A 21063-nucleotide genomic window follows, 5' to 3' on the forward strand; every position below is an offset into this window, starting at 1 on the left:
TTTTATGGAACCATTGTCAATTGTTCTAAAGTTTAAGCAGTTACATTAAGGCGTGATTTAATATTTAATTATTCTAACACTCCCTCTCACGCTTAGTCTGATCTTTTTGCCTAGTACTAAGTGTGGATATAATTAATTGGAGAGGCAAATGGGGCCTGGAAAGATTCGAACTCGGAGCCTCCAACTCTGATACCATGAAAAATTTTATGAGACGACTGCCAACTGTTCTAAAAATTTAAGCTGTTAAATTAAGACGTGGTTTAATATTTAATTATTCTAACATCCTTAAAATGCTTTATCTCGGTCCTCGTCTAGATCTTGGGATCACCGATATGTAAAATTTCCATAGAGTATTTCCTTTATCTAGGGAAGACAAAGTTACAAGAGGAATTAAGGGTGCGAGGAGTGCGGGCACTAGCACGTTAAAATAAGGAATGCAACCATGAAGCCCACTGTCCCTGTATATCAAACGGATAGGCCGAGGAAGCCCTCATAGGAGCGAAAGATCCCTTCCTTTTATGAGATTACTTCTTAACCGAATACCAAAGTTCCAAATGAAGTCCCCGATTTTTACCATACTTAAAGATGAAACTAGCTTCTTGTTCATTCTTACATTGCACGTCCTATTAAGACAAATCACAAGTCTTTTTAGGTGTTGGAATCTTGAAAGACGAAGCATCAAGTTTCGTCCTTTTTCCAGTCGCGGTGGCGCTGAAGTATCTTCATCCCCTAGAGAGTCAAACGCTTGCGAGACAAATCTCTCTATCTCCCCCCGTTGAGTACTCCGAAACGTAATCGTCCCCAACTTCGCTTCCTTCCTCCGTTGTCTTCTTTCGAACTCCAGCAACACGAGACACAAGACAGCAGAAACAAACGAACGAAACACCAGCAACATCATTCCAACTTTCGAAGGGAACTGAGGATTCATCACGGAACGTGGTTAAGTTCCTTGCACGAAGAGGAGAAGATCGAGCCGCGAATAGAGGGGAGAGACATGTTCTGTGAGCCCAAAGTCAATTCACAGGTTGATTGAGGAACAAGGCTAGATGTGAGGTCAATGATTCGAGCTGCGATTACGTATAACCATCTATTATAAGACATTATAATACAATGCGACGTCGCTTGACATTGCCAGGATAGCGAATGCAATACAAGGTAGCTAGGATTTCCCATATTATCTTACTCGCCTCGGTGGTGAAATGGGGCGAGAAAAGACTTGAGAATTTCGACGGTTATTGAGTCCGATCTTCTGATTTTGAGAGAAGGGGAATTCGAGGTTTATAGGGCTAATATTGATTGCAATTACAGGCATACTTTGATCTCCAATTGCGCCCTTGCCTCGAAAAAGAATAAATATATGAAGAATTGAGTATCTAACGAATAAACTTTGAAATTTGTCCGGTAAAACCTTATTAGTTTCGAATGTGTTTTTTTTTATATTTGTTTTGGGAATTTTCTTTATAATTTGCCGATAAAATTTAGTTACTTGACCTTTTTTCTTTTTCTAATTACAGATACTGCCTCACTGGAGACAACGATTGCTACTTTGTCTTACCAAGCCTGTCATGTGTAGATTAATATTTTAAGCAATATTTTCTATCTAAATATGAGAGCCTTCTAAGAGAAATTTACAATTCCGTCCGATTATAGAGCAAACGTGAATTCCATATGATATTTTTGAAAGTACGCATATTATTTTACACGTCGCTATTTATGCATTTTGGAAAGACCGTAAGTGTCCATCAATTCAAGGTCGAATAAAAAGGACAAAAGCCGAAAATTGAAAAGCCGGCCCTAAATGCATTTCTCGATTTCGTTCCAATTTAGGAAGGCTGCAAAATTAAATATTGGGAAAAATTAAATGCAGGGAATTTTTTTTTTCCGGAAAACGTAAAGAAATATCACAGCACAATCGCAATTTTTTATTATTTTTTGCCCGATTAATTGTGATTTTTCCTCCATTTTCGTTTTCGCAACCTCTTTTTTCTCACCATTAAAGCACTTCTTCTCTCTCTCTCTCTCTCTCTCTCTCCTCGTAACTACAGCACAGTCTTGTCAGTTTCCCAAAGCTCTGAAAAATCGTACAAGGAAGAGCATCCGCACGAGCTCCAGGTCGAACTGCTTGCTTTTCTCTCCTCTCTTCTCTGTCTCTCTGCTTTCTTGGTATTCAAACGGTGCTTGCTGGTGCTTGCTTCTCCAAGGTTCCTTCCTAATCACTACGTGTCACGACGACTCGTGGGGTTCCTATCTTTTTGTTGTTTCTTTTGAGTTGTCGGCCCTTCCTTGGTGGGGTTGCTTTTCTCCGTGAAGGGGAGTGGTACCTCGTGCTTCCGCTGTTCGAAATTTGATCCGCAGCTTCGTGTTCTGTCGGGAAATCGCGCCTTTTGCGGGCTTCTTTCTTGATTGTTAAAAATCGAAACTTTCTGGGAATAGCGCGATCACTCCGTCTCTCTGTTGACTCCCGTGGAGACCCAGTTGAGTTCGTTTGCCCTTTTGCTGTTGTTCTTTGTTCGGAGGGGTGGAGTGATGATGGTTTTTGGCTCGAGTCCTGTTTGAACTGTTTTGAATTTTCGAGGAAAAAGGGAAGAGTTCCAAACAGAGCCGCGGAAATAGAACTTCTCGTAGCGTTGAGTTTTCTTTTTTGTTTGACTGATTTCTTGAACTGCGAATTTGGTGATTTTTTTTCCCGGTTATTGTTTAGATGGTAGTTTCTGTGCTGGTTCATACTTGAATTTGCCATTATTCGAACTTGTGGATATGATTTGTTGTCTCTGTAACCTCAACCGACTGCAATTCGGATCTGTCTAAGTTCTTTCCGAGTCTGGACTGAGTTTGTAAACTTTGTGTGTTTTTGCATAACATTGAAGTGATGATCGTTCCGGTCACCTGTGGAATGTGATCTTTATGTAGAGCTTCAGCCCTGTTTTCTCAAATTGGTCTGCTGGGTAGCCTAAGCTGATCGCCATACCTGGTCATTTCTGGGAGAATAACCCGTGGAGTTGAATCTTTTTCTCCTATAATAAAAGCTTAGTGCTTTTTTGTTAATTGTTTTGTCAGCGATGCTTATTTGATGATTTTTCTGTCTCGTTGTAGAAGGAGGGATGGCCGAAAAAGTCGTAGCTGCTAACCCGCCCACTGCCGAACCTGCTGCTTTTGAGTATGAGTTATTTGAAGGCGATCCTGACCGCCTCAGGACTGTGGTGGCCACGTCAAACCAATCAACCCCATGGATTGACCCCGCCACTATGAAACTTAGGCATAGAATTGGAAGGGGCTTGTTTGGTGATGTTTGGTTGGCAACTCATCATCAGTCAAATGGTGATTATGAGGAGTACCATGAAGTGGCTGTCAAGATGTTACATCCGGTCAAGGAGGATCATGCGAGAGCCGTGTTGGATAAGTTTGAGGATCTTTTCACCAAATGTAGAGGGACCGAAGGTGTTTGTTGGTTGCATGGAGTTTCTATTTTAAATGGAAAAGTGAGTTATGTTGGTTTTTATACAGTAAAAGCTGTCTTATATAGGTAGCCACGCTTTGCTGAGAATAACGGTCTCTATATGTCTGCAGATATGCATTATCATGAAATTCTATGAGGGATCCGTTGGTGACAAGATGGCTCGTCTTAAGGCCGGAAAGCTCTCACTGCCTGAAGTTTTGAGGTGATGCACCCAAATTGAAAAGTATTGCATCTTTTAACACTTAATATGTGCTAATATTTGCCTTTTACAGGTATGGCGTCGATTTAGCTCAGGGTGTATCAGAGCTGCATTCGAAAGGGATTCTAGTCCTCAACCTTAAACCTTGTAACTTCCTTCTTAATGAAAAGGATCGAGCAGTTCTTGGGGACATTGGTATACCATCTCTACTTCTTGGAATCCCATTGCCTAGCTCAGATTTGACTCACAGGCTAGGAAGTCCAAACTACATGGCTCCTGAACAGTGGCAACCAGATGAAACGGGTCCTATATCCTTTGAGACTGATTCCTGGGGCTTTGGCTGTTCCATTGTGGAGATGCTAACTGGTCTTCAGCCTTGGTTTGGTATGTCTGTCGACAAAATATATAACTCAGTTGTAAGCAAGCAAGAAAAACCATGGATCCCAAGTGGGCTTCCTCCTCCAGTCGAGAATGTTCTACTGGGATGCTTCGAGTATGATTTTAGGAGCCGTCCATTAATGACAGACATTTTGCAAGCATTTAAAAGGTACCCCTTAGGTCTTGTGAATCTTTCCAAGCATACTGATTGGTTCCCTTGGTTCATCTGACAGCTGCCATTTGTCTGTGCCGATGTTTTTCATTTTATCTCGTAATGAAACTTTTATCTCTGGATAAGCACGTGGACAAATGAGTCAGGATTTTGAAGAATGAATTTGGAGTTGCATTGGATGATATTCACAGTTGGTCATTGTCATGTGTGCTGCTGTTATTTGCAATTCGGTCTTTTGCAATTTCGGGGTTTGAATTGGTGGCTGTGTTTGTTGACAAGGTTCTTTGGTTGTTTTTTTTCTCATATTAAAGTGGTGAGTAGACTTAAGATTTGTGTTGTTGCTTAACTAGTTTTTTTCTCTCTTCTAGTGTTTTAAGGTTTCAGTTCATTGCTAGTTTATACAAATTGATCTGCTAGTTTCACTTGCAGTTAAAAGTGGCTATTGATTTTGCAGTGCACAAAATGCGGACTATAGTGAAGCAGGATGGAGAGAGATTGGGAGTAGGGTTGGCAAAACAGGTAGCCTTGGTTACACAGAGTGGTTTCTTTCAAAGGATCAGCTCCAAGTGGGTGATACCGTGCGTTCGAGAAAGCCATTGAAGTCATGCAAGTTAGAAAATATGGATGTCCCTGAAGGAGTGATTGTGGGTCTGGACCGCGACACAGATCGAGATGGCTTCGTGCTGGTAAGGGTTCACAGCATCCATGACCCCTTGAGAATTCACATCTCGAAATTGGAGCGAGTCACTCATGGCCTGGCTGCTGGAGATTGGGTGCGGTTGAAGGTGGAGGACAAGAAGCACTCATCTGTGGGCATTCTCCATTCCATTGACCGCGATGGAAGCGTCACCGTCGGATTCATCGGGACGGAGACCCTTTGGAAAGGAAGTTCTTCGGATCTACAGATGGCAGAATCATACTGTGTAGGCCAATTTGTTCGATTGAAAGCCAATTTCCTTAGCCCTCGATTTAAGTGGCCACGTAAAAGGGAAGGCACTTGGGCCACGGGGAGGATATCTTGGATCTCACCGAACGGGTGCCTCATTGTGAAGTTTCCAGGGTTATTGACATTTGGGGATGAATCGAGTAGCTTCATGGCCGATCCAGCGGAGGTGGAAATGGTCACTTTCGATACCTGTCCTGGGATTGTGAAGAAATATCAGCACCTTGAGGATTTTCACTGGTCAGTGAGACCGCTTGTCATTGCCATCGGTCTATTCACAGCCATGAAGCTCGGAGCTTTCGTCGGCAAGAAAGTGGGAAGATCGACCGTCAGAAAGCCACACGGGAAAGAGAATCACGGCGACCGTCAACAAGCGGATGGCCAAGCGGCAAGTAATCCGGCTTGGCTTCCGCCTCCGGTGGCCAACATGCTTTTCAGAGAAGGCGTCAGTGCCGGTGCTCAGTAGCCGTGCCCCTGCATTGCGAATGTGATTGTCGCCGCCACTTACGCAGGTCAGCTGGGGTTTACCTTCTCAAATGATGATGATGTCCTAGGAGACTATCGTTGCATGTAATTGCTTTGCTTGCAAATGGGCAAGTCCCGGTGTCTAACTGTTGTCGTTTGAGCGTGTATATATTTTTCTTCTGCTGTCAATAATTACTTCGATCGATCCACAAAGGCCTTGCTCTCGATATATGCATGTGAGTGTGGTGGGGCGTAACAACCCCTTTAATCAAGCAGGCGCATGGACCGCCCTGCGATGAGGTATCCTGTTGAGGGAGGTCACAAATGAGCCATGGCTATGCCGAAACCGTCTCGTTACAGTGCTTAGTCCGCCTCAGTAGTTTGCTCGGCTCGACCCATTGACATGAGGGGGCAACATGGAAGTCGATAGCTCACGCCATATGTCGGCCCCTTGTGTGGTTCCTCGAGGACCATCGAGCGTAGTATGTGCTGTGCCGAGCCAACGTGTGGGTTTGGCCGAGCAGTGATTCACTGGCCATCACCACGGCCGCCAGTCCTTCCAGCCCGTGGTCGGAGGAATCAACATGTTGCAGCGCTGCCCACATGCGGCTATTCTCGGGATTGTGTATCGCCGGGCGTGGCCTGACCCATGGATGGCTCTTCCATCTTGTGACCTCCATCTGCTTATCATTCGTGATCACAATCATTTGTTAAGTAGATTCTGCTTGTTTACACACTGGCTAAGAACAGGGAAAGAAATAATGAACCTTGATTCTCCATGGATGGCTCCTCTTCCAGCTTGTCACCCGACCTGCTTCTCACCTCCATCTGCTAATGAATCGCCATCGTCACAACCCTTTTGGTATGAAGGTTTTTCCACTCGATTAATCATATATCATAGCACCACTAGAGAATTAATGAACTGAGAAAGGTTAAAGAGCTTGCTTGATAACTCAATTTATTGCTGAAAATAAAAAAAATTGGCACTCAATTGAGGTCACACTTGTTTGATAACCTCAAATTAAATTAATTCAAATGATTGCTATTAAGCTAAAAACCCACTTAATCCGATAAGTAGGAATGGTTTCCCTAATTCGTTCGATAAACAAATAATTGACGATAATGAGAAGCTTGCCGAATATATTGATAAAATCTATTACCGGTGATCATTTTGTTTATGTTTTGTAAGAGATTGGTCATATTCGGTTATTAATTTCAGTTTTTATCAAATAATTTTTTTTTCTTTTTTGATTCGGTATTTAAATTTTCAGCGCCTAATTTTAAGCTTTACCAAACGGGCCCTAAGTGTACCATTTAAATTCTTCTTTCGACTAGGTCCAGAGTTTAATGTCTTCTGTGAAGATTTTACTCCTGAAGAAAAGACTGCCTGGGCCCACCTCAGGCCACCGGGCCCATCTAGAATGTTGATGTATTCTGGATTGGGCCTAAATTTTAACTCAAAGATTGATTTTTTTTTGGGCCATAAATCAATGATATTGAGAGGAATTGAGTCTCAAACATTTTCATATTTTACTAATTAAATCAATCCGATCAATTTTAGCCGAAAATCGCTGACGTGGACACCGGATGTCTTATGTGGCACCGCCGGTACCGACGTGAATAAGTTTTATTAGTATTTCATTATTTTTCGATTTTTTAATTAATTTTTATAATTTCTTTTTATGTTTCCTTTTTTCTTTTCTTTGTTTTCTTTGCTTCTTCTTCCTCCGGTCGCTAGCCTCCTCGATGGTCGAGGAACGACCATAGGGGAGAGCCGACGAGGCTCGCACTCGCCGAATCTGAGCGAGGGCCGTCCTCGCTGGCCTTGAGCGAGGGCCGACCTCGCCAGATTAGCCCTCGCCTGCTCTTCCTTGTGGTCGATCGCCGGCCATCGAAGAGGCTAGCGACCGGAGGAAGAAGAAGAAAAAAAAACCAAAGAAAAGAAAAAGAAGTTGAAAAAATTAAATCGAAAAATCGAAAAATAATAAAATATTATTAAAAATTATCTACGTCAACGCCAGCATACCACGTCGGCCAAAATGAGAGTGGCTCAAAGTCGTTTCAACATAGCCAAAAAACAAAAGAAGCTGAATGAAGTGTAATGTCCAATCGAGGTGTTGTTATTCTGGAAGCCCCTTTCTTGTAAATGTTTCAATTCAATCCCGACGGAGGTGTTCTCGTAGACCATGGAGAGGAGGCAGAACCAGCAGCAGCAAAACCCTCGTCGCAACCCATGCTCTTCTCTTCTTTTTCTTCAAGCCACTCATCCAACCACAAGTCACGAGATCGACCTCCTAACGGGACCAGTGGCGATGCTCGAGCAAACGACAGTAAGAAGGTGATGTTTTGTGCTTGGGAGTCAAAGCGTTGAACGACGTGGACCCTCCAAGCCCAGGGTGAATTTCCTAAAAAACCCCTAAATTTAGGTCAAGTTTCAAATCTGTCCCGAACTTTTTTTTATCTCAGAAAAAACCTCAAACTTTACGTTCAATCCCAAATCTGTCCCGAATTTTGTTTTATGTAAAAACAAAATCGGCAAATTTCAATTTATTTTCAAAAATATACTCCCGTGATCCAGTCTCGACTTAACATAGCACTTCCACGTTATAACAAATCCACATCAGCAAAGTAATGGGGCGATGGTACGGACCGACGTCGCATTTCCACTTCGATAACAAATCAAACTAAATAAAAAAACCATTCTAGGATGGGACGATAACAAATCCACCCAAAAAAAAAATTTAATTTAAAAAAAAAACTTGATTTTTAGGTTCAGTCCAAATTTGCTCCAAGCTTTTCTTTGTTTAAAAAAAAAGCTCAATTACTTAATTGATGTGGATTTATTATCGACATGAAAGTGTCACGTCAAGTTGGGACTGGATCATCGGTATATATTTTTTAAAATAAATTAAATTTTGGTGATTTTTTTTTACATAAAATAAAAGGGAAAAAACCACCAATGTCACGCCCCGAACCCCAACGAGCTCGCGTCATCCCCTGCTCCGGTCGAAATGATGCGACGTCCCAGGAACGTCGCCGACCCAACCTAAACATCAGAGCCACATGCGGAAGCGAATAACAAAACCCCGGACAAATAATGACGACAACGGGGTAGAACAACAGAACAATCCAGCAACCACATATATTCATACAACACCAAATATACATACATCATATTACAGGCATAATTAACAAACTAGCATCCGAAACCACCGTCAACAAAATATCAGGGTCTGGTTAACTTAACTTCCCTATGGGTCAACCCGATTTACACAACCCCCAAAATTTTAAGGAAAAACCTAAGGATCGCCCTCCTCCAATCTGCTTCTGAATCTCTGGCTTGAATTTCTGGAACTCACCTGCAGCTCCACTGGGCACCAACAGTAGCTCCCCGGACTTCCAAAAAGAAAAGGCGCACTTCCCGGGTTTAGGGCCGGGGGTCTGAAAGTGGCGGTTATACAACCGTGAGACGAATCTCAATAAGTGTACAACCCCAAACCCCACGTAGGCACTCACGTACCGCCAGACGAAAACACCCATAACACACAACGATCGGCCAAACTAACAATCACATGCGACCCTACCTGGAATCCATCACGCACGTTCCTGCACGTTAGACAATAACACAGCCAACACATCACAGCAAGGAATCACAGACGCGCGCGTGCCTCAATTATAAGACAGAAACCACTTGGGCACGTCCCATACCGTGCCTAGCAGTTTCTACCCCATAATTAAGCATCATATCGCGCGATACAAACACACTCGCACGCTACTCACACCATGCGTCACTTTCCACAATCCTCTCGCTTGTCTTGCCAAATCCCACTCATTTTCAACCTTTCCACCACTACCGCGCCCGCGTAAAACGCATCAGGCCAACGGTCTTCTGACCTCGTCAGGCATCGTCACCCCCGTCGGGCCGGGCATCGTCACCTCGTCAGGGACGGCATCGTCCCGCGTAAACGTACACGCCTCAGGACGGAATCCTACACACACTTTCCTTCTACCGCGCCCGCGTAAAACGCATCAGGCCAACGGTCTTCTGACCACGTCAGGCATCGACACCTCATCAGGCCGGGCATCGTCACCTCGTCAGGGACGGCATCGCCCCGCGTAAACGTACACGCCTCAGGACGGATCCTTTCCAACCAATCTCACATTTCCATATCCTCGTTCCACTCAAACCACACTTACACACAACCAGCACACGCACGGCCAAACATACACGCCTCACACATACATAGCCACGCACCAAATTCACATCTCACGTACACTTCACAAACACGCATTCTCATCACACGAACACCACATGATCACCCACACTCGGCACACGAACTCAATGCACATTCACATGTCCATGCCACCACACCTCACGGCCACACACACGGCATAGCACCACATCACATTCGGCCCAAGCACAAACTAGAACAAGCCAATGACAGCAAACTACACAATTAATCCGATAAACCCAATCAAGCCAATACATTTCCAATTAATCACCCATTTAATTCCCGATTGATCCTCGACATCACAGTCCTAACTCAGCATTCCTAAACCTCGAATTTCGTCGCCCAATCAGCCCACAACCTCCAAACATTCAACCCCTAACTTAGTCCCGAAGACAGCCACGAAACAGCCACAAACAGTCTCTAAAATCACTTAAACCGAACTTCAAACGAGTCTAGAAATACCCGAAATCCTAAAAGGCGAGACAGAACTGGCCGGAACAAAGTCGGGACAGATGAGGCGGAGTGCCGTCGCCGGCGATGTACGGACGGCGTGAACAAAGTTGATCCCCCCGTGCACGGCGGTGAAAAAGCACTTCCGTACGGACACCGCACGGACTGTGGCTGGACGGTGGTCGGCGAGGTGCCGAAGGTGATGGGTTGGGCGAAGGTCCGTACGGTCCGCGCGTGAAGTGATCCGTACGAAACGGTGAAATGCATGACTGCACGGATCGTGGCCGGACGGCGACGCACGGCGAGTCCGGGACGGCCGGTGTCGACGGACGCAGTGATCGGAGTCTCCTGACTAAGTTCCCGCAGCATCAAGCTTTGCAGTAGACCGGGAAAGAGAAAAAGAGAGAAACAAGGCTTTTTTGGACAAAAATCGGGGCTGTGATGGCTGCACAGAGGTGGAAATGGTTGAAGGTGGTGCTGGCTTGGTGGGGGGCAGCTCCATTGGTAATCGTCTCGGCGTGAAAAGATCGGAAATGGCGTAAACGGGATCACGGTAACCAAAAACGTGAAGAAGAAGAGGAAAATTCTGGGGAAAAAATGGCTGAATGCTTCTGTACGTGAGAGAGAGAGAGAGAGAGAGAGAGAGAGAGAGAAGACTATCTGGTCAAATGGGTCAAAGATAGCTTAGTGGGATCCATGTGTCAATAATCCAAGGGTTTGGACAACTTTGCCCTTAATCCAAGGGCCACTAATTGATCTTATCTAATAATTTAAGGGCCCATTGGTCATTTGTCCCTAACCCAAGGCTGACCAGACCTGGTTTAGCCTAATTGACCTTGGTTAGTCCCCAAATTTTGGTCAAAATTCGGAATAAAGGAAAATAGGCCTAGGGGCATTTTCGTAATTTTCCGATCCCGAACCGAAATTCCAATTTTCGCACATACGTGTTCCATATGTGCGTGGCCAACATAATATGGCGTCGGAATCGCGAAATTCATCGCGCAAGCCCTCGAAAATCCACGTCAAAGTTTCGGGAATAAAATAATATTATTTTTTCAATTTTTGTCGAAATTCCAATTTTTGTCCAAAACCACTCTGAATGTGCGTGGCCACCCCAAAATGACCTTGGCCGCGAAAAATAACCTCAAACGGCCTCCGAATCGCCATTGGTGACCAGAGGGGCAAAATCGTCATTTTCCGGGTCCCGGACCGAAATCCATTTTTTTTGCAGAAATGGGTGGCCCCAAGGTTGGCCAAGCCAAAAACGTCATCGGCCGTCCAAAATTGTCACTTTCAAAATTCTTGATTCCCGGGCCCGAATTCTAAGAAATGACTAAAATTGAACAATCGCGACTTTAGCTTATCTCTGGCTAACGGGTGGCTCATTGGGATTATGCGCTCTCGACCCGTGACCGACACTAAGTCAAATCACGTTTAAGTTTACTCCACCCGAGACGACCTCGATTGTCATATAATTGCGAGGGTCTGTCACTAGTTCCCTTCGGACACGATCAATCAAGTAGACCGGCCTCGGTTGGCTCAAAACATTCCCTCGTCAATCCATATGGTCGAAGATCGAACCCAGGTCGAGTTTTTTGGTCGTGCGAACTCAATCCCGTAATAGCCCTACCCCTAAGGTTAGCATCCCGTGAATGCGCATTTCCGGGTGAGATTTCACTATAAGTGCATTGGCCAAAATATTCATTTCATGAATCCCGGGAAAAGGATCGAAAATTTAGATTGTTACAACCAAAAACCCTAAACTTTGCCATTTGTGACACATTTACCCCAAACTTTTTTTTGTGACACCAAAAACCCCGAACTTTGCTTTTTGTGACACATTTACCACAATGTATTTAGTCCATGGGCATTTTCGTCTTTTTTGTTTTTTCTATTTTCTTTTTCTTTTTTTTTCCTTTCCGGTGAGGGGGGGCCTCGCCAGCGTCGGGCAAGGGCTGCCCATCGCCGGATCCGGCGAGGGGGGCCCTCGCCGGTGTCGAGCGAGGGCGGCCCTCGCAGATCCGGCGAGGGCGACCTCGCCGGCTGCCGGCGAGGTTCGCCTCGCCCGGGCGAGCGAGGGCGGCCTCGCCCGACTCAGCGAGGTCGACCCTCGCCGGCGTCGGGCGAGGGCCGCCCGCTCGCCCGAGCGAGGCAACCCTTGCCCGGCGTCGGGCGAGGTCAACCTCGGGCGTTGAGCGAGGGCGGCCCTCGCCGGATCGGGCGAGGGCGACCCTCGCTCGGACGCCGGCGAGGGCGACCTCGCTCGACGCCGGCGAGGGCGACCCTCGCTCGACGCCGGCGAGGGCCGCCCGACGCCGGCGAGGGTCGACCTCGCCAGATCGGGTGAGGGCCGCCCTCGCTCGCCCGAGCGAGGGCGGACCTCGCCCGACGCCGGGCGAGGGTCGCCGCCCGGGCGAGCGAGAGCGGCCCTCGCCCGACTCAGCGAGGTCGACCTCGCTCGACGCGGCGAGGGTCGACCTCGCTAGATCGGGCGAGGCCGCCTCGCTCGCCCTGTGCGAGGGCGGACCTCGCCGACGCCGGCGAGGGTCGCCCTCGCCGGGCGAGCGAGAGCGGCCTCGCCCGGCTCGGGCGAGGTCGACCCTCGCTCGACGCGGCGAGGGTCGACCTCGCTAGATCGGGCGAGGGCCGCCTCGCTCGCCCTGGCGAGAGGCGGACCTCGCCGACACCGGCGAGGGTTGCCCTCGCTCGGGCGAGCGAGGGCGACCCTCGCCCGACTCAAGCGAGGTCGACCTCGCCCGACGCCGGCGAGGGTCGACTCGCTCGAGCCGGGCGAGGGCCGCCCTCGCTCGCCCAGCGAGGGCCGCCTCGCTCGACGCCGGCGAGGGCCCTCACGGAAGGAAAAAAAAAAAAAAAAAGAAAAAGCAAAAAGACGAAAATGCCCATAGACTAAATACATTGGGTAAATGTGTCACAAAAAGAAAGTCGGGGTTTTGTGCACACAAAAAAATTCGGGGTAAATGTGTCACAGATGGTAAAGTTTGGGGTTTTTGGTGGTTTTTTCTCAAAATAAAATTCGCAGTAGATTTGAGACTGGACTTAAAGTTTAAGATTTTTTCTGAGATAAAAAAAGTTTGGAGTAAATAGGATTGAATCTAAAATTTGAGAATTTTTTTTAGACAAAAAAAAAAGTTCGATGCTCGAGCACGGCATCGCAAAGATTCGTACCCCCATTCCAGAGATGCGACGACCTAAGACGGGACCACCTAATATTTTCTCGTGAGAAGGAGTTTGATTTTGTGCTTTGGGAGTCGAGCGTTGAACGACGTGGACCGCCTGAGCCCTATTTCGGTAATGAAAGTGCGACGTCACATCACATTTCAATCAAGTGGGCCCCACTTGGGAACTTTCTTTTTTTCTTTTTTTCTTTTTTCCCTTTTATAGGATTAAAAAAAAGGATATCCGCTATCCACACGGATGAAAGACACAATCCGACACCTCCGGACCAAACAATTGGGAGACAGAGGAGATGACTTTTTGGCACACTGCCTAATTTTGATGAGATTAATCATATGCCATGTAGTAATCAATGTATTGTCTTAAATCCTTAAAGCCATTGTTACCTTAAAGGAAATCTAATGGATGCAGAAGCAGATCCTAGTCGATGGACAGCAATCAAAGCGTTGCTATCGATGAAAATTCGAACATCACACGTATGTGCCTCACAACCAATGTGGGGCAAAATTGAGGATTGCATACTGGTATTATAACTGACATGATACTCGAGCTCATTCTAAATTCAAGTAATCTTTTTTATTTTCCCTTAGAACGTAACTTTAAAAATATGCTAGACATTATTCGACACAGAGCAAGTAAAGTCGCTAGATAATATCAAGTGATGCTCGAGTCAATGAGAAACAACGGTGATACGTACACAAATGTATAAAAATGTGTGACAACTCAGTTATGCTCGTGAGCACATTAATTTCATTAGGAAAGAATTTACATTTATGAAAATTATTAACATTTCAGCATTTTAGTCTTGATTTTATCTTTATTATTAGGGTTAATACCACGAAAAACCTCAAACTGGTACAGCTGTGACAATTTTGTCCCGAACTATTTTTTTGACCAAAAAAAACCTCAAACCGGTACACCTGTGACAAATTTACCCCGAACTATTTTTTTGACTACCAAAAACCCCAAACTGGTATACTTGTGACAATTTTACCCAGAACTAATTTTTTAATATATATATTTTCGAATTTTTTTATTAATTTTTTTTATTTTCTTTTTTTCATTCATCTTCTTCATCTTCAACCTCTGGCCGGTCGCCGGACCGTTAACTGGCCAGAGGCAGAAGCTAGTGAGGTTAGCCCCGTCGGCCACTGGCGAGAGTCGACCTTACCGTTGCTGAGTGCGGCCGACCTGGCCAGTTGCCGGCGAGTTCGAGCCTTGCCAGATCTGGCTAGGGCTCGGCCCCACCGGCCGCTAGCAAGGCTCGACCTCGCCGGCATTGGGTGAGGCCAACCTCGCTGTTGCAGGGCGAGGCCGACCTCGTCGTTGCTGGGCGAGGCCAACCTCACCAGTTGCCGGCAGGGCCGAGCCCTCGCCAGATCTAGCAAGGCTCGAACTCGCCGGCAACTGGCGAGGTCGACCTCGCCCAGCAACGGCAAGGTCGGCCTCGCCGGCGGGGCCGAGCCCTCCCCAGATTTGGCGAGGCTCGAACTCGCCGGCAACTAGCGAGGGCTCGCCGGCATGGCCGACCTCGCCGGCTTCCGCCTCTGACCGGTCGTCGGACCAGCGACCGGCCAGAGGTTGAAGATGAAGAAGATGAAGGAAAAAAAGAAAAGAAAAGAAAATAAATAAATAAATTCGAAAAAATAAAAAATAATATTAAAAAATTAGTTCGGGGTAAAATTATCACAAGTATACTAGTTTGGGGTTTTTTGTGGTCAAAAAAATAGTTCGGGGTAAATTTATCGTAGGTGTACTAATTTAAAATTTTTTGTGATCAAAAAAATAATTTGGAGTAAAATTGTCACAGCTATATTCGTTTGGAGTTTTTCGTGGTATTAACCCTTATTATTAATGGGTCGTGGCAGGTAAAATAACGGCAGTTTCGCGGAGACTAACATAACGGGTCAAGCCGGAAATTTCTTGGAAATGGGGAGGTCAACTGGGTAGTCGGGAAGGATAGATTACCGTCAGATCAAAGGGTATCTAGATGTGAAAGCTCAATGTGTACATGAGGGGTCCTCTCTTCACGAATCTCACAAGGAAATCTTACGGTGTAAGCACTAGAATTCCATCGTGTCTCACAAGGATAAAGGACCTTCTCTCCACGTGTCTCGCAGCTGAGCAATACAAATATTCTTGCGAGAACTTTTTTCTCATTAATTATTTTCCCTCTAAAATTCCATCCGTCTGAGCGTGATACAGAGGGGAGAGTCATGAATGATCATCATGCAATCGAGATTGTTGAACTGAACAGTACGGTAGTTGGAACCGACACAGCCCGATCCGATCCCAGGATGAACGATACGTTCACTCCCTCGTTGGATCGGGTTAGAAGCCTCATAGAGGAAGCGCCAAGTGGATACCTAGACGGGACCTCGTTTTGCACCATTCACGGGATCGATCCTAATGCCCAAGAGCCCGAGATCCAAGAACGGAGCGATGCAGCAGTTGGACCCGACACAGCTGGATCCGATGCCAGAGTGACTGTAGAAGAACTGAATGATACGGTTACTCGCTGCTTGGATAGGGTTAGAAGCCTACTAGACGAAGCGCCAAGTGGCTTCCTAGCCCGGACCTTGCCTCACACCATCTTTAGGATCTGCCCGCCTCTTCGTTGGATCAACCCTAAGGCCAATAAGCCGGAGATGGTATCTATAGGCCCGTACCACAGGGACCAGCCCCAGGTGCTCGCGTTTGAACAGCTTAAGCCGCTCTTCCTCAAGAGGTTCCTTCGCCGCACGCAGTCGAACTTGGAGCTTCTTACCAGAGCAGCGGCGGGTCAGGCGAGTTCTGCCCGGACTCGCTACTCGGAAGATGTGGATATGACGAGTGACGTCTTCGTGCAGATGATGTTACTCGACGGTTGCTTTGTGTTGGCACTCCTACTCCACTTTTTCAAGGGCGACGATGCAACTGATGAAGACGATGGGGATAAAGACGACCCCATCTTTACACGGCCTCATATAATCCCGATTCTCATCGGGGACTTACTGAAGCTCGAAAACCAGATTCCATACTCCCTTCTCCAGTCATTGTTTGGCGCGTCGTGCTTGTCCGAGTTAATAGGGGAAACAGACTCTTTGGCCACACTCGCATTGAAATTGTTCGATCAGGTCTATTCGAGACCCATGGCGCATCTCAAAGCTTGGGGAAATCTTGAGTGCGAGCATCTACTTGACCTGTTTTACTCGAGTCTCTCTCCGGCAAGCGAAGTCCACCTAACCTACACAAAGGAGAAATGGCCATCGGCTCAGTCCGTACCGTGCGTGACCGAGCTTAGGTCCTCCGGAATCAAATTCAAGTCCAGGAAGGCAGACAGCTTGCTGGACAAAAGTTTCCGGAAACCAGTGCTCCAGATACCACACATGGCAATCAACGATTTCATGACCACCGTGCTAATAAACTGCGTGTCCCTGGAACAATGCCGGGAAAACAGGTCCAAGTACATGACTGATTACGTCTCCTTCATGCACTGCCTCATTAATCAGCCGAAGGACGTGTTCCTTCTCCGTTCAGATGGGATCATTGCACTTTTTTCCCATGATGATCAGTATGTGGCAAATTTGTTCGATAAGCTTGGGAAGAGCATTTCTTTCAATGTCCATGACTGTTTTCTGGCCGAGCAGTTCCAAGAACTAGAATCGTACTACCACAGCAACTGGGCGAACATGATGCGCACTTACTTTTCCAGTCCATGGTCATTCATATCGGCCTTATTGGCTTTCTTAGCCATAGTTCTCAGCATCACACAGACCGTTTTTGCTATACTTACTTATCACTACCACCACTAGGATTTGTTGTTTAGCAGATGTGTCTCCGTCAGCAGAAAGAGGGACTCCCCATTTCGTGGCTGTTAATGCCCTAATGAAGGTGCTTCTACTGAAGAGCATGGGATGCCAATCATAGAGCTGTAGGAAAATGTGGGGGACTAATGGGGATGTGATTGGTTGTTGTAAGTGCCTTTTGGAGCTTTAGATTGTTTCTTGCAGGATGGTCTGTGACCAGTGGCTAGATCAAGGAAATCAGTGGGGTTTTAGCTCATCTGTGGTTGGCTTTTTATGTAAGCAATTGGAGTTTATTTGTTGTGTACTGAAGAGCATGGGATGCTAGTCATAGAGCTGTAGGAAAATGTGGGGGACTAATGGGGCTGTGATTGGTTGTTGTAAGTGCCTTTTGGAGCTTTAGATTGTTTCTTGTAGGATGGGCTGTGACCAGTGGCTAGATCAAGGAAATCAGTGGGGCTTTGGTTCATCTGTGGTTGGCTTATTATGTAAGCAATTTGAGTTTATTTGTTGTGTAAGCTCCATCTCAGTAATGCAAATAACTAAGTTCGATGAGTTCAAGTGTTTAATGATGATTTTTGCTTGATGATGCTGCTGTTATCCTATTTTGCTTGATGATGCTGTTGTGATCCGATTATGAGCCAAGCAGTCTGCTGTGATCCTATTTGCACAGATTAGCCAATCAGCCATAAACATGCATTTGGTTTTTGTTTGATGCTGCGATGCATTTGGCCAAACATAAATATGGGGTTTATGCTTGATGTTGCTAGTGTAAAGGCCTGCTGAACTTGAGATGAGCAAAGGGCCGCTGACTGCTGACTGCTGCGATGCATTTGGCCAAACATAAGTATGTGGTTTGTGGAGCAACGCTCAAACGAGGGCCACAAGTGTGGAGTTGGAACAGCCGGTGCTACTCCCCGGATTAATGGATTGCCGAGAGCACCTTGAGGAGTACCACCAATGGAACACTGATGGAAGTAAAAAGCTGCTGGCCGAGTGAAATCCCAACCTGGTTGATCACGTTGATAGTCACGGACGAATGAAATATATGCCGAAGGACGCCTTGGAGGAGGACAACAGAGCTAAGCAACGACTAGAGAGTGAGAGCAAGCCACCAAAGGAACGCTGGAAGCTTGGAAACTACCTGCCACCGAGAGAGAAGACTTCGCCAAGGAGAGACTTCACGAGAAAAGGAAAGCGCTCCCAGTACGTTGTGTGTTGCCTTGGAGAAAAAGTTGGCACGCGCAGCGATATGTCGACGGATTTTGTCACCGCCAGGGTGCTGTCTTTTCCTTGGTTGATGTCGAGAAGGCGCAGCTGCTCGCCGGTGCTGTTGGTGGCTTTTGGGTGCGCAGCGAGGGACTTTAGGAACTGGTGGCAGTGAAGCGGACACGGGTGCAAAGCCAGCGACGACGATAAGGCGATAGCAGCAGTGGTGTGGAGGACTTGACCGCGAGCTTGCTGGTCACGGCGAGAGTCAAGTTGCTGTCCGAATTGCAAGGATATACACCAGGGACTTGCCGACCAGCAAAGGGAGGAAAACTCGCTGGACTTCACCTATGAACAGGGGATGGCGTGAGGTGAAACTCAGCAGTGGCCTCGTGGCTGAAGAAGGGCAGCGCAATAGTGCTGGACGCGAGGCGCTGCGAAGCTGTCTCCGGGCAAGCTGGGGTCGCTTCTGGTCATGGACAATGCTGCCAAGAAATTGCCTGGAACTCGCCGGCTGCTATATGGAGGTCACCGGCACAGCCGTGAGGAATAGCAGCGATGGTGGGGAAGCGCAGAAAAATACCATGCAAAATATCTCCTTTGTCTCACGTCGCTTTATTTCCTCCCGCCCCTCACCAACCTACCCACCTACCTCCCCGCGTCCCACGTCCCTTTTGCAGGCCCTTACCACACTTATATGTAGGCTAGGGTTTTCTTATTAACAAGATAATTCTTATCTTCCTATCTTGAATTATAAGAGATGTATCTTATCTTTGGAAATAAGAAACTCTCCTAGTCACACTTATGATTTTAAATTGTGATAATATCAAATCGAATTACTCAATATTTTCCAACTTGGCACTCTCTATCCCCATGAATATTATCTTTATTTCTTCTCAATTTGATTAGATATTGTAATCTTTCCAAATCAAGACCGCCCCCGTGTGCAACTCGCATGTAATTTCGGCCACAAGGATATTCAACGACCTAGGCCGAAAATTAAAGTCTCGGGGGCTTAGTCCAGTTAATTCAATCAAGCTCGAAGCCCCTACGCCAGTGCATTAGCTCTAATGCAATTATATGGAATTAATTAAAATGCTCATATTATCTATATGTAATTTAAATAATATTTTTGTTTATGGGCTAGGTCGATCCCTAATTTTTTTATGCAATAAATGTCTAAATGGATCGCCAAAATTTAGGTGTCAACCCTATGAGTGCTTTGCATGGTTAGTTTAGGATATTTGCTTGTGTGCTTGTGTGGTGGGTTTTTCATACAACAATGGGCGACATTCATATGCGGCTGTACCCCGAAGAGTGTCCAAAGTGGAGAATTTTATCACTCACCGCAAAAATGACTATTATGATATGTCTCGAGTTTGAGCTCAAATGAAACTTGCATGCGGACAGTCGGCTACATTGTTGAAGTTGGCCAAGTTGACAAGTTTATCGGCCAACTCCGATTGTTGATGGTGTGCAAGTGGAAAGTTGGCATGCATGAATTATAATACTACCCATAATTCACATTAAATGAAGAAAACACGCGCAAACTTCTTCAAGCGAAAAAGGAGGACTTCCACAAGTTGCTCCGTAATGATGGAGACCATTATTATTTTGTATTAAATGAAGGGACCCACAAAATTTGATCACACTCCATTCACAAGAGAAAACTGTCTAGAAAGTCATAAATTTATTGTATAGCGGTCAGTTTAGTTTTAAACATTTTAATTTTGTCAATCCAGTCCTAAACATTTTAGCAATTTGTTAATTTAGTCTTTTCGGTCAATTTAACCCAAAAAATGCTTACATGGATATCCAATCAGCGTCGGCTGTCCTACGTGGCCGAACTGACAGGAGGCTAGCGCTGACGTGAACGCCGAAGATTAAAACGGCGGCATTCTCTACAATTAAAAGAAAAGAAAGAGCCCTTGGACTTTTAGAAAATTTTGTCGCTTGCAACCCTCGTTTCTTGCCCCAATCCATCAAACACTCACCTAAATCCCTCAATGTCGCTCCAATTTGAAGAACCCTAATTGAGATCTTGCTCAAATCTATTCTATCTCAAGTCAAATCGAACGATTTCGCTCAAGCCAAGTCATTTTTTCGTCAAATCGTCTCCCCTATTCATCCCGACGTCTTTGTCTGTCCCAATCCCACATTCGCTTGTTGAAATCGTAAACTTGATTCACCCATAACCCATTTGTGACCCGATTTGACCTTGAGATTCTGCAACGAACCCAATTTGCTTGTGTTGTCGGCATTCAACGAACACGGTATGTTTTTGTGCTCCCAAACGCGATACAAAGGTTCGTCGTCTTAACATGTGTTGTTTTGAAAACCCCCTTTAGCCATCCTAAACGTAATTTATGTGCATATGTGCATACACAAAAGAATAACCGGTACTTTAGGAGTGTTGCGGAGAGATTTAAATATTTGGCCGCAAAAGAGTCTAGACAGAATGTTTGTGGCATATTGTGTGGACTGTTTTGTCAGTCAACCGTGTAGCTTCCTTAGTAGTGTCTCGTGAAGGCTGAAATGCGAGCCTTTATATTCATGGCATCCATGACCCCTCTGAGAA

General features: G+C 46.0%; 2 protein-coding genes across 7 annotated transcripts; both read left to right on the forward strand.

Annotated features, from left to right (window-relative positions):
• The first annotated feature begins 2010 nt into the window (after positions 1–2010).
• Positions 2011–5827, forward strand: LOC115674381 (E3 ubiquitin-protein ligase KEG). Of its 6 annotated transcripts, none has more exons than XM_030596760.2 (5): positions 2011–2112; positions 3094–3479; positions 3568–3659; positions 3730–4203; positions 4661–5827. In XM_030596760.2, the coding sequence occupies exons 2-5, from the start codon at positions 3102–3104 to the stop codon at positions 5613–5615; spliced, it is 1899 nt and encodes a 632-aa protein (XP_030452620.1). In that variant the 5' UTR covers positions 2011–2112; positions 3094–3101; the 3' UTR covers positions 5616–5827. The 6 variants fall into 6 exon arrangements, with proteins under 6 accessions (XP_030452620.1, XP_056166637.1, XP_056166638.1 ...); XM_056310662.1 differs by having other exon boundaries at positions 2066–2201; XM_056310663.1 differs by lacking the exon at positions 2011–2112 and adding an exon at positions 2150–2235.
• A 9880-nt stretch (positions 5828–15707) lies between these two features.
• LOC115674382 (UPF0481 protein At3g47200-like) lies at positions 15708–17800 on the forward strand. The gene has a single exon (XM_056310350.1). The coding sequence runs from the start codon at positions 15708–15710 to the stop codon at positions 17283–17285; it is 1578 nt and encodes a 525-aa protein (XP_056166325.1). The 3' UTR covers positions 17286–17800.
• Positions 17801–21063: the final 3263 nt, after the last annotated feature.

This window comes from Syzygium oleosum, unplaced genomic scaffold, assembly GCF_021117445.2.
Source record: "Syzygium oleosum isolate NSW1041296 unplaced genomic scaffold, Sole_v2.1 Sole_v2.04, whole genome shotgun sequence".
Classification (NCBI taxonomy): Eukaryota; Viridiplantae; Streptophyta; class Magnoliopsida; order Myrtales; family Myrtaceae; genus Syzygium; species Syzygium oleosum.